This window comes from Balaenoptera borealis (genome assembly GCF_965194805.1).
Source record: "Balaenoptera borealis genome assembly, chromosome: 13".
In the NCBI taxonomy this organism is placed as follows: Eukaryota; Metazoa; Chordata; class Mammalia; order Artiodactyla; family Balaenopteridae; genus Balaenoptera; species Balaenoptera borealis.
The window spans coordinates 79,415,157-79,427,950 of NC_138870.1; the positions used below are offsets into that span (position 1 = coordinate 79,415,157).

Sequence of the window (12,794 nt, forward strand, 5' to 3'; positions counted from 1 at the left end):
CCAATGCAGGGGACACGGGTTCAAACCCTGGTCTGGGAAGATCCCACATGCCTCGGAGCAACTAAGCCCGTGCACCACAACTACTGAGCCTGCGCTCTAGAGCCCGCGAGCCACAACTACTGAAGCCCGCGCGCCTGGAGCCTGTGCTCCGCAACAAGAGAAGCCACAGCAGTGAGAAGCCCGCGCACCGCAACCAAGAGTAGCCCCCGCTCGCCACAACTAGAGAAAGCCTGCGCACAGCAACAAAGACACAATGCAGCCAAAAATAAAAATAAATTAATTTATTAAAAAAAAAAAAAGAAGAGCTTAAAAAACAACACTTGACTCGATTTTTAACCTACTTTCAGTTATGCCTACATTCCATAATCAAAACATTAGGCAGTATATTAAACAATATCCATATAGGCTGAAAGTTTAATCACTACCAAAAGTAGTTCAGGGATTCTTAACCTGGAATCCGTGGAGACCGAGGGGATTCACAAATAAGCTTGTCAAGAATCTGAATCCCCAGAAGTCATATGCAAAAAGTATGGTTTACTGTACTAGGAAGAAGGTCAGAAAATTCTTAAATTGGGACAACAACCAAAAGAGCTAAAAACTACACTGTTTCTACTCAAGTTTCTACTATATGAGTTTATCTGCTTCCTAAGAATGTTTTAATTACGATTTATAACAAGTCCATCTTCATCATGGTAAGTTTTCATGCCCTTTTTTTTTTTTTTAAATGGGAAAAAACATTATGAGCCAAAGATTCTCAGGGCTTAAAAAAAAGGGTCAGTTTTCTGAATCGCTTTTCTCACTAAAAACTACGTTATGTACTAAAATACATATCAAATGGGTGGCTTTTAAATAGTGATAAGAGGGACTTCCCTGGTGGCGCAGTGGTTAAGAATCCTTCTGCCAACGCAGGGAACACGGGTTCGAGCCCTGGTCCAGGAAGATCCCACATGCCGCGGAGCAATTAAGCCCATGCACCACAACTACTGAAGCCTGCGCGCCTAGAGCCCGTGCTCTGCAACAAGAGAAGCCACCACAATGAGAAGCCTGCGCACCGCAACAAAGAGTAGCCCCCGCTCGCCACAATTAGAGAGAGCCTGCGTGCAGCAACGAAGACCCAACGCAGCCAAAGATAAATAAATAAAATAAATTTATTATAAATAAATTATAATTTTAAAAATCTGTATTTTTAAAAATAAAAATTTTTAAAGTAAAAGACAGAACTCAAGACTCCGTCAGCTCATAACAGGTTTTTAAGAGTTTGAAACTAAACCTCACCAAACAAAAAATAAATTGTAGGGAAGACTGGTGAAATTCTAATTTCAGAAGGTTGGTTTGCTAGGTTTTAATCAAATAAGTCAACTGCTTGAGTAAGTTAACTGTTTCCTAAGCCTACATTTTATTGACTTCATGATTAACTTTGAGAAGAAAATTAAAGGAATGTCATCCTGTCAGTGTAACATGTAAAGCTGAAATAAATTTGTTTTTGACCAAGCCACAGCTACAGATTTCATTTATTTGTTTGCAAAATACTCCGGTTCTTTATGACAGATAGATTAAGGAGGATCTCTTATCTTAGGTAGCTTTCAACTTATGTGACTTTAAGCTTTAACTGCTCTGTCACTTTTAGAGACTAAAAGAGGTTTTGCCCAGGAAAAAAGAGAGAGGAAAAAAAAATCCTGTAATTCTAGCTAAACACGTAACTGCCAAGATTCAGTGTAACTAATACATGTGCAAAATATCACTATATATAAGACCATTCATTACAGCACTGTTTGTATAGCAAAATATGGGGAACAATCTAATAGTTATCAATATGCAATTAGTTAAATTAAGGCCTAACCACAAGGTTCCACAAAACAGCTCTTTAGAAAATTAGTCACCTCGAAGACATAGGTGGGGGCAAAGGGAGGAATCAGGTACAGCATTTACTTGGGGAGGAGGGGAATAGGCCTAACATATATGCACTAAGTCTCTCTGGTCTTTTGGGAAGAATATACAATAAAAGTTGTGGCTGTCTGGGGAGGGAAACTGGAATGCTGAAGGACAGATGAGTCTTAATTTTCCTCTATGTACCCTTTAGAACCTTTCAAAGGTGCTCTATGTATTTCCCAGTCAACAAAATAAAAGATTGATTTGTTTTGTTTTTAACAAATTTATGGGGTAGAATTAGAAACTTTTAGCTCAGGCACAGATTCAGATAGAATCTACTGAGCAGTAACAATGTCAAATTATATAGAATAAATCTCCTAAAACTTTCTTTCAAAGAGACTGAAGCTCATTCATTCATTCAATCAGTATTTCAGGGCCGAGACATTAGATTTGCAGATTATGTGTTCTAGGCATCTGAGCAATGCCCAAGTCATCCAAGAATTCTTGCTTTCATGGAGCTTTAGTGGGAGTAGAGATAAACAGTAAATAATATAACTTTGAGTAATGATATGTGCTATACAGAAGAGACAAAATAGGGGCTAAAGAGCAACCATGGGGGAGGAGGGAGGACTATGCTTTAGGACAGTTAAGGTAAACCTCTCTGAGAATATGACATGTGAGCCAAGAACTGAACATTATGACAAAGCAAGCAACGCAATAAACAGGAGGAAAGCCCTGTGACTGGAACATGCGTAGCCTCTTATTGTTCAGGGTACAGCAGAGCAACAGTGTGGCTGCAATGGAGTGACCCAAGGGGAGAAGTGTGGGAGATGATCTCACAGGTAGGCAGATCCCAGATGGATGGAGGGCCTTGTAGCTAGGAGGGAAAAAAGTCAAGATTTTAAGTGTGCTGCAGAACTTCTGTGGAGTTCTGAGCAGGGAAGTAACAAGATCTATGTTTTTAAAAGTAACACTAGCTGCTGTTTAAAAGGAGATCAGTACAGTAGGCCAGGTAACAAATGATGGAACTGAACAGTGGTTTCAGAGAGATAGGGAAATGTGTCTGATCCAGGATATAATTTGAAAAATAGAGCCCACAGAATTTGCTACTGGATTAGAAATGGGAATCTGAGTGGGATAGCAACTGGGTGAATAGTAATTCAAAAAATCATCTTTATGTGTATAGTTACAGTTGTTAAGGTACTCTGACATATATTATGTCATTTCATAATAACAAGAGGCAGGGAAAGGTCACACTGGGTCAAGATCCAAGTTCTGCCTCCTGCCAGTTTTAAGACCCTAGGAAAGTCCTTTGAATGGGTTTCTAGCCTATATAATGTATTGTCTACTTCACAAGACTTCTGCAGGTACCAAGTGGTTGAAGAATTTTGCAAATGTAAATAATGCCCATTTTGAGGTAGAAAGCATCACACTGTCCAATGAAAGATGGTACATTCCCATCATTCAGGACAGTAGTGTTATCCCATTATATTCCACTGCCACCACTATTATATTCCACACAGAACCTTGTACTGTAGTTGACAGAGAAGAGACAAGCTTCTTTTTTTAAATTCTGATATAAAAAATAAACATTTTCACAGATTTTGGAAAAGCCTACATAATATAAGCATGGGCACTAGAAAAAAAAAATAGTATTATCTTTTAATCTTTCCTAGGGATTGGCGAAAACAGTTCTTTTTGCTATAAATGGCATTAAAGTAAAACCACCGAACTCTTACAAGATAATACCCAAATCAAGGGACCTTTCATTAGAGAGATGTTATCAGCAAGACTGTAAAATTAAGAGTACATATAAGTTATCACTGTCTTGTTTTAAATAGCAAAATGCAAAAGCCTGGTGTAAACTAAATTACTGTGTGCCAAATGAATTGAATTATGAGGACTTCAACTTATTGCTTCAAGTCATATCTATAAGTTTAGATACAAGGTCCCACAGAATTTATTTTTCCATCTAAGACTTTCATATTATTGCAGAATATCTCCAGCATTAAGCAAAAATGGAAAAGTATATGTAAAGTCTTTAATTCATTATGTATTTTGGAGAATTATCTTGAATGTCAATGTGTACTAGGTACTTAGTCGACAACCTGAATAACAGTAAAAATCCAAGGATATCTAATGTATAGCTCTATCTTCCACCCCTCATTTTCAAGTGGGGCCTCAATAAACATGACCACTGGGGCCATGTGATTGCATTACAACCACATTGTAAGTACCCTCCAACGCACAGCCATTAAACTGCCTTGGACGGAGTCGAAGACAAATCTTTAACACAACAAATGAAGGTTTTACACAACACTGTGAAGGTTCACATCATTAGACTCCAGCGCACAATGACAATATGTTCTACTTCTCTACTTGCTAAAACTTGCTACTGTACAAAACACGTCTTATTTCTCTAAATTAAGCACCTTTAGGTCAGAGACCCCCCATCTCAGATATATTTCATTGCAATCGCACTACACAATATACCATCTTTCAATCACTTAGCATGCATCTCCCCCCAAACTTTAAGGACAAACTAGATTAAATACACGTTCAGAGTTACAGCAAACAAAATGATGCTGCAATTTAGACACTTTAACTCGCATATTGAGCAACACAGAGGTTCAACTAATTTCCTTCACTAAAACTGACAAAAAACACCTAAAGGTTTTGTCTTCGTGGACTGCAAGAAACATTTCACGTCTGAGGACTTGATATTTATGTAAAGAGTTTACAAAACCAAGATGAATTTTTCATGGTTCCATTGGTACTTGGCAAAGTATATACATACTCCTGAAGAGCTGAAAAACGGTATTGATAATTTAAAGCGCACAAAATCGAGAGGCAAAAGGTTTCACAAGGTCCCGCGTATCTGTACTGCACCCCCTCCCCCAATCTCCGCTCGGTCTCGTGTTAGAACTATTTCCTCTAAACAGAAACAGTCCTAAAAGAGTTTGCCAACTAGAGTAAACTCACTTCGCGAAGATAACGAGCGGAAACGCATTTAAAGAAGAGGAGATCGCGGAAGCGAGGGCGGCGGGGCGCGGAGCCCCCACGTCCCCCGAACCCCGGCAGCCAGGGGCGAGCATGTGCCGGCGGCTGCAGGATGCGCGGCCCTCCCGGAGCCGCCTCCCGTGGCACAGGGCCCCGCCCGGCCTCTCCCTCCCGGTTCATTCATTCTGAACCTGCGGCTGCCGCACCCCTGCACTCCCGTCCGGGCCGAGACACGGATCCGAGGCCGAGGGGCCGTGTCGGGCCACAACCCCCGCCTAGAGTCCGGGCCCCGTTGCGATTCCCGCGCGCCCGCGGCCTCCGCTTGGGGTGGTCTGAGAGGCCGCGGAGGCCCGCTCCCAAGACCAGAGCCCCGCAAGCCCGCGGCCCCACCCTCCGCCAGGGCGCGAGCCAGGCCTTCCCCGCTCGCGGGCCGACCGCCTGGGAGCCCCCGATCCCCGCTGCCGGGCTGCCCCACTGCGGCCGGAAGTCTCCCCGGCGCCCCCTCCTCAGCGCCCGACTTCCCTCGCCGCCGCGGCCAGACCCTCTCAGCGCTGCCTCGGGCCTCCCAGCGCGGGCCGCGGGCCGGAGGAAGCGAGGGGCCGCTCCGCCCGGTCCGCCGAGAGGGCAAGAGCAGAGCGGGTAGCCGGAGGCGGGCCCGGGTGGTTACCTTGATAATCCTGCGGGGCAGCCCGGCCATCTTGTCAGATCCCGAGTTCGGCCTCTGGTCTCGTCTCCGGCTCCGCTCGCCTCACGCACGAGTGGAAGTCCCGGGCTCCACTTCCGGGGGACGTTGCCGCGCCCGCCGCCGCCGCGCCGAGGCCCCCCGGGAAATGTAGTCCCTGCTAGGGCGCGGGCGAGCTTCCCTCGGACCTGGCCCCCTCCCCCGCGCTCCCCGCCCCAGCCGCGGCCTGGGGGTGGCGGAAGTGACGCGCCGCGGCGGGGCAGGGACTTGGGAGAGGCGGTGCGGAGCGGCGCGGAGCAGCGCGGAGCAGCGCAGAGCCCCGTCGCTAGTGGCCGATCCTGCTGCGCGCTGGTGGGACTGAGTGGTCTGCGACCAGCAGGCCTCTTATCCGCGGCCACGCCCGCGCCAATGGGCGACGTAACAGAAGCCCGGCCGCAGACGTAGCCCATTCATTCATTCGTTCGTTCATTCAACGCTACTGCAGGGCGCGCGGTCGGGGCTGGCGCTGGCCGAACGACTGAGGTCAAGTTGATCCGCGAGCTCCTTCCTCACAAGTAGGGGAAGACCGAAAGTCAGTAGCAAAGCTCCCAACTGTGGGTCTCGAAAGTTATCTAGGAAAAGCCTAGCCAGAATTTTGATGTTTAAATTTCGCATAAATCGGGTGTCTTTGACACACCCCTTAGACCTGGGAAAGCTAAAAGGGTTTGGAGAGAGTTGGGGGCGGGGAAGGAGAATGGCCTCTGAACGCCTGGCCCTAGTGGTTGACTCGCGGATTGGAGAGCTGGAGGAATGACCCAGGAGAGGATTAGAGATCCCAGTGTAATCCCTAAAAGAGGGATTACCTTTAGAGTGCGGGGCCCTAAAGGAGGATTAGAGTGAGGGTGCCCGGAAATGGGATTGTTGGGGAAGCATTTCCTAACATCCTGATGATTGCTTGCTTGCTCTGTAATGGGCTTTTTGCGAGAATTATTTTACTTTATCGTCATAGCAGTCTTAAAGTGCTTCCTCCACTTTACAAGTGAGGCTCGGAGACATTCACTTTTTCCAAGGTTATGAGGGAAATGGAGCTGTTTTGTTCCCACGCAGGTCTGCCAAAACGTGGACCCCTTAACTCCTTAGCCACGGTGTTTCCTAGCACAGTAGCACAGACAGTAGATGGTGAATAAAGATATGCCAGATGCTATGTTAGTGGATGAGAATACAAAGAGGCTGACCCTAGGGAATTCCCTGACGGTCAAGTGGTTAGGTCTCGGGGTTTTCATTGCTGCGGCCGGGTCCAATCGCTGGTCGGGGCATTAAGATCCCGCAATCCGCGCCAGGTGGCCAAAACTCAAAACAAAAAAGAGGCTGACCCTACCTTCCAGGAACTTAGAGTCCAGCGGAGAAGAGAGACTAGTGAACAATAATTACAATCCAGTGTGTTAAGGGCCATAATAGAGAGTCCTCCAAGGTGCTATTTGAGCACAAGAGAGGCATTAATTGCTTGAGAAGTCAGAGAAGGCTTCTCAAAGGAGAAGTGGCATCGTAAAGGATGAGTAAGAATCTAACTGACCTGGTGGGGGGAGCATGCCAGGCCTAGAAAAAAGACTGTGAAATGGCACTGAACTATAAGAAAAAAAAAAAAAGTGCATTAAAGAAATGGAGAATATGAATGCAAGAAACCTAGTAAGAGTAATAAGAGAAAACATTATCATTAGCACGATGCTAAATGATTACATGGATTATCTCATTTAATGATAAAGTATATAAGGTAGGCTTTCTTATTACTGTTTCTTTTTAGATGAGAAACCAAGCCTCAGAGGCAATAATGAGAACTTCAAATAACCAGAAGTCTGAAATGAGTGGTTCTGTATTTAGAAGAACCTGGGAAAGTAAATGACATTGGAGAAAGATACTTCCAGAATATTTTAGAGAGGGTCCAGAACCCGCCCTGATAGGAAGAAAGGCAGAGTGAATATGGGGTTAGAAAGGTACTAGTCCAGTTAGCTCTTGCATAACAATTCAGCTCCAGTTTAGTGCTTAAAAGAACAATAATCATTTGTTTAGCTCTTGAATCTGCAATTTAGGCAGGGCTTGGCAGGAAAGGCACATCTCTGCTCCATGCTGTGTCAGCCTGGGCAGCTTGACTGGGACCAGAACCACTTCTAGGTTGGCTTACATAGCAGGCAAGTTGGTACAGACTGTTAGTTCCTCTCCAAGTGGGCCTCTCCCTGGAGCAACTTGGGCTTCCTCACTGCATGGTGGCTGGGTTCCAAGAACGAGTGTTCTAGCAGGCAAAAGTGGAAGCAGAGTCACCTTTTTCTACCCAACCTTGGAAGTCACGTAGCATCACTCCCACCATAATCTATTGGTTGACTCGTCACAAAAGCCCACCCAGTTTGAAAAGTAAGGGACATGGACCCCCTCTCTTGAAAGAAGAGTCCAAGATTCTGGAAACTAGCTGGGTATGTGTGATACAAGATACAGTTGTGACCAACTTCGAAAAACACAAACTGCCACAGGTATATTTATCACAGTATGCTTACAAGCCACCATGCTTACAATCACCTGCAATGCTGGTTAAAATAAGCATTCCTGGAGCCCTTCCCAGAGATTCTAATTTTCTAGTTCATTGCTGAGGCCTGGGACTCTGCATGTAAACATCACAGGTAATTTTGATAGATCCTAAAATTTGAGAACAAAAGATTTTGAATAAACAACAAAAATTGTTGCCATGTGCCTTCTTTTGGCTATTCTCTATTGGAATAGATAGTGAGTATCCTGCAGATTAAGAGTGAGGGCCCTGAAGCCCTGCCTGGATTTGAAAACTTAGAATTTGCTTAACTTGTCTGACCTTCGTTTTTTTCACCTATAAACTGTACTTCATGTTCTTGTTGTGAAGTTTCAATATATATTAAGTACTTAGAAGGGGTATTATTTTTGCAATCTTGATAAGAACCAGGTATAGTTTTCTTTAGGAAACCAGATTTTTAAAATTTGACAGTATAACCTTGTTTGGCAGAGATTCGTTTGATGGCATGAAATTCTCTTAGATAAATACATAATTTTTAATGTCTTTTCCCATTCTTTTCCCCCTTGAGAACAACTCACACTATACGCATCTGGAAAATAAAATCCAAACTTCTGATTCATGTAAGTCCTGTAGAACAGGATATATTTTAGAAGGACATGTTGCCACATGGCTGAGATGCAGTGTTTATTCTCAGGTTAGAAAGCTGGTTAAGAATCCTACTTACTATACCCATAAAATATGGTTAAAATAAAGATATCCACAAAACTAATTCCTTCAAGGCAGGGGTGTTAGACAGCTGAAGAATAGAGGTAAAACAGACTTTTTACTTTATACTCTTGTACCTTTTGGATTTTGAGCTGTATGAATGTGTTACCTATTCAAAACATAAAATAATCCAATTCACTAATTTCAAAAGTCTAATCTAAAAGGTGTTCAATGCTCTTTACATGCTGATCAAGAATGATATCATACAACTAAAGGAGAAAAAAAGAAAAAATAATTTAAAAAAAGAAAAAGAAAAAAAAAAGAATGATATCATACACTCAAAATTCAAAAGATTCTGGTCCATGGTATGGAATAAAGAAGAGTGACCAAATAGCTTCACTAAACTCAACAATGCTAGGCAGAACTCTTAGCTAGTTAATCTTTTTTTGGCTCTTCATCAGGCCTCGTTCTTGGCCATGATTTTTTTTTCCAGGCTCTGCTCCTTTCAGGACTCAAACTCCAAGTGCCTTTGCACTATAATATAAGAAAGAGGGCCCAAGAACACTGTGTTGAAGAAATTAGAGGAATCCTGATCTATGCAAATCTTACTCCCCAGAATAATACTTAGTGCCTCCTGTTCCTTCCCCACCCACTACCCACAAATATTTCAGTTTCACTACTTTGGTCCTATAATAGCAGATGCATAAGTACTGTTTACCCTGCAGGTAGTATCTTAAGACATTTATACCTGAGCTCCTCAGAGTCATGGATCTCTTCCATCTTGGGCACCCCTGGATCCCTGGGGCCTAGCTCAAGGCCTACAACATGAGAGCTCTCAAAAAGTACTGGTCAAGGGAATGAATGCATTAGTGCAGGATGAAGATAAACACCTGTTTGAGAATGGTTGCCATAAATTCATGATCCATAAGTGAAACACAGGATGTTTAAGTTCATCCTTAAACTTTTCAACTTGACTTCCTGGAAGACAACAGAGCTTTTTTCACAAACTCTCTCATACTTTGCAGAGACAAGATAGAATAGTTTGGAAAATGATAGATCAGTCACCTTTAATAGAGGTCCTGTTTCCATTATGAGCAATAGTCTTCATGGAGATGTATTTGTTTGCAATACCCATATTGTTTCTTGCAGCATAGGAAAACTTTCATGGGCTATCAAGCAGAAGTATCTGTGAGAAGAGGGTTCCTGAACACTGACTCGGAAGAAGTGGGTGGGGAGGATGAAAAGGCTGCACACTGATTTTTAAAAAGAAAAAAAAACCCGAAAAACACCTGCTGCCTCATATTCATGACTTCAACATAAATAGCTGAGTACTTACAAACGGTTAACCAACACAATGCCAGCCCGTGAGAAGGATCTGAGCAGGGTCATCCAGGGTCATAGGAGCACTATCTCAAAGTGGAAGGACTCTGGAAAGAAGACACCCAAGAGAACTGGAGTAATAAGGCTGAACTTTGTTTAGCGCTTCATGCTTTACAAAGCATTTTTTTTTTAAACATCTTTATTGAAGTATAATTGCTTCACAATGGTGTGTTAGTTTCTGCTTTATAACAAAGTGAATCAGCTACACATATACACACGTTCCCATATCTCCTCCCTCCTGCATCTCCCTCCCTCCCACCCTCCCCATCCCACCCCCCCAGGCGGTCACAAAGCACTGAGCTGATCTCCCTGTGCTATGCGGCTGCTTCCCACTAGCTATCTATTTTACATTTGGTAGTGTATATATGTCCATGACACTCTCTCACCCTGTCACATCTCACCCCTCCCCCGCCCCATATCCTCAAGTCCATTCTCTAGTAGGTCTGTGTCTTTATTCCCGTCTTGCCACTAGGTTCTTCATGACCTTTTTTTTTTTTTTCCCTTAGATTCCATATATATGTGTTAGCATACTGTATTTGTTTTTCTCTTTCTAACTTACTTCACTCTGTATGACAGACTCTAACTCCATCCACCTCATTACAAATACCTCCATTTCATTTCTTTTTATGGCTGAGTAATATTCCATTGTATATATGTGCCACATCTTCTTTATCACAAAGCATTTTTGAATGTTACCTCATCCACAGAGAGCTTTAAGTGCATGCACCACTGGAGGCATTCTGCAAAGCCCATCACTGATTCTGCAATGTTTCTATAAAGGTAGAGGAAGGGGGGTATTCCTCTCTTTGTGCCAGTTCCCAGTGGAAACAGGATTCCAGAGGATGGTGACTCAAGGCTTGGCCAGAAGCCTGGATGGAACAAGAACTCTGAAAGCAAGGCTCTTTCCCATGCCTCTGTGTGTCACCCATTCAGGTTCCCAAGAGAACTGTTTACATTCCATGTCCTTGGGCTCCAGTCGCTCTGTGACTCCACCTGTGAAGTGCTTACTCAGCCTATCCAGCCTAAACTGTTCCCCTACTTCTTCCCACCTGGTGTGCCCCGCCCAAGCTTCTTGTCAGTACACTCCCATCACCTTTCTTCCTCCCCACCATCACCAATCTCTCTCCAGTCCTACTGATTTCTCATATGCGTCTAACTTGTGTCTCTTGTTTTCTGCAGAAAACTGCCCACCTGCTTCCAGTATGATTAGAAATGTTTTGAAAACTTTGTTTTGCTTCTGAGTACAATGATTTGGGATCTGATATACTCTGAAGCAGAGGTTTTCAAACGTTGGAGTGCTAACCACCTCCTAGGCTGGTTAAACATACAGCTGCAGGAGCCCCACCCAAGATCTTCCGTATGCAAGTCCCAGGCCCTATGCATCTGTGATTTTAACAAGCTCCCCTGGCACCACTGAAGGGTCCAAAGCTTGAGACTCCCTGTCCCATATTATCTGATCTGCTCAAGAAAACAAAAAGGTTCCAAGAGCAACCTCGACTTATACGTTTATTTTTTTTTGAATTTTATTTTATTTATTTTTTTATACAGCAGGTTCTTATTAGTTATCTATTTTATACATATTTGTGGACTTATATATTTCTTGTTCCTGTTTTTCTAATTCCTTTTGGCCCAATACCCATATCTTTCCTCCTGTCTGTTCTAATTCTCTTGATCCAAGTGTTAGATATTCCAGATAGTTGGAGTTTAAGTTGGCCCAGGTGTTCAGTATTCCAGATTGCTGGGTTTTGAGGAGGCCAATAAATAACACCCAATTTCCACCCCTGAAATTATAACCAGTTGAAAGAGATGGAGACCAAAATGTTGCCTTCATTACCAATAAAGCTGATTGGAGAAAACAGTTCTAAGTGGGCAGTCATTTGGGCTTATTTATAGTCCTCCCACCAGCTCCCCAGTTGCAAGCACAGCCACCCAGTCGCTTAGCACAGCCAGACAACTGCAGGCCCCTTAAGCCAAGACAGAGCAGATGCGCGTGCATGAGAGCAGAAGACAGACTGCTTTAAAAAAAAAAGGGGGGGGGGGGGAAGGAAGGAAGAAGGAGAGAAAGAAATAGAAGGGAGAAAGGAAAAGAGAGGGAAAAGGGAGGGAGGGAGGGAGAAAAAGAAAGGAGGGAAGGAGACAAGGCTGAGAGGACCCAGCTCATTATTTTTTTATTTTTATTTTTTATTTTTTTTTAAATTTTATTTATTTATTTATTTATGGCTGTGTTGGGTCTTCGTTTCTGTGCGAGGGCTTTCTCTAGTTGCGGCAAGTGGGGACCGCTCTTCATCGCGGTGCGCGGGCCTCTCACCATCGCGGCCTCTCTTGCTGCGGAGCACAGGCTCCAGACGCGCAGGCTCAGCAATTGTGGCTCACGGGCCCAGTTGCTCCGTGGCATGTGGGATCTTCCCAGACCAGGGCTCGAACCCGTGTCCCCTGCATTGGCAGGCAGATTCTCAACCACTGCGCCACCAGGGAAGCCCCAGCTCATTATTTTAAATTCACCAATTAGAAAACTTACTCCTCTCACCTTCTAATCACAAAACCACCTGACATTTTCTTAAACTACTGCTTACTTTCTATCTCAGTTCCCCAAAGACAACCTCAGCCCACAGTCTGGACAATCTCATCGTTGCTTTGAATATCCTG

The 12,794-nt window shown here is 43.9% G+C and overlaps 1 protein-coding gene across 1 annotated transcript in view; it reads right to left on the bottom strand.

The window, feature by feature from the left end:
* The window catches only part of UBE2N (ubiquitin conjugating enzyme E2 N), a 43,778-nt gene extending 38,011 nt beyond the window's left edge, over nt 1-5,767 (bottom strand). The window contains exon 1 of the mRNA XM_082350467.1: nt 5,537-5,767. Coding sequence (XP_082206593.1) covers nt 5,537-5,566 — 30 coding nt within the window. The 5' untranslated portion in view covers nt 5,567-5,767. The remainder of the gene's footprint in view (nt 1-5,536) is intronic.
* Between the last annotated feature and the right edge of the window lie 7,027 nt (nt 5,768-12,794).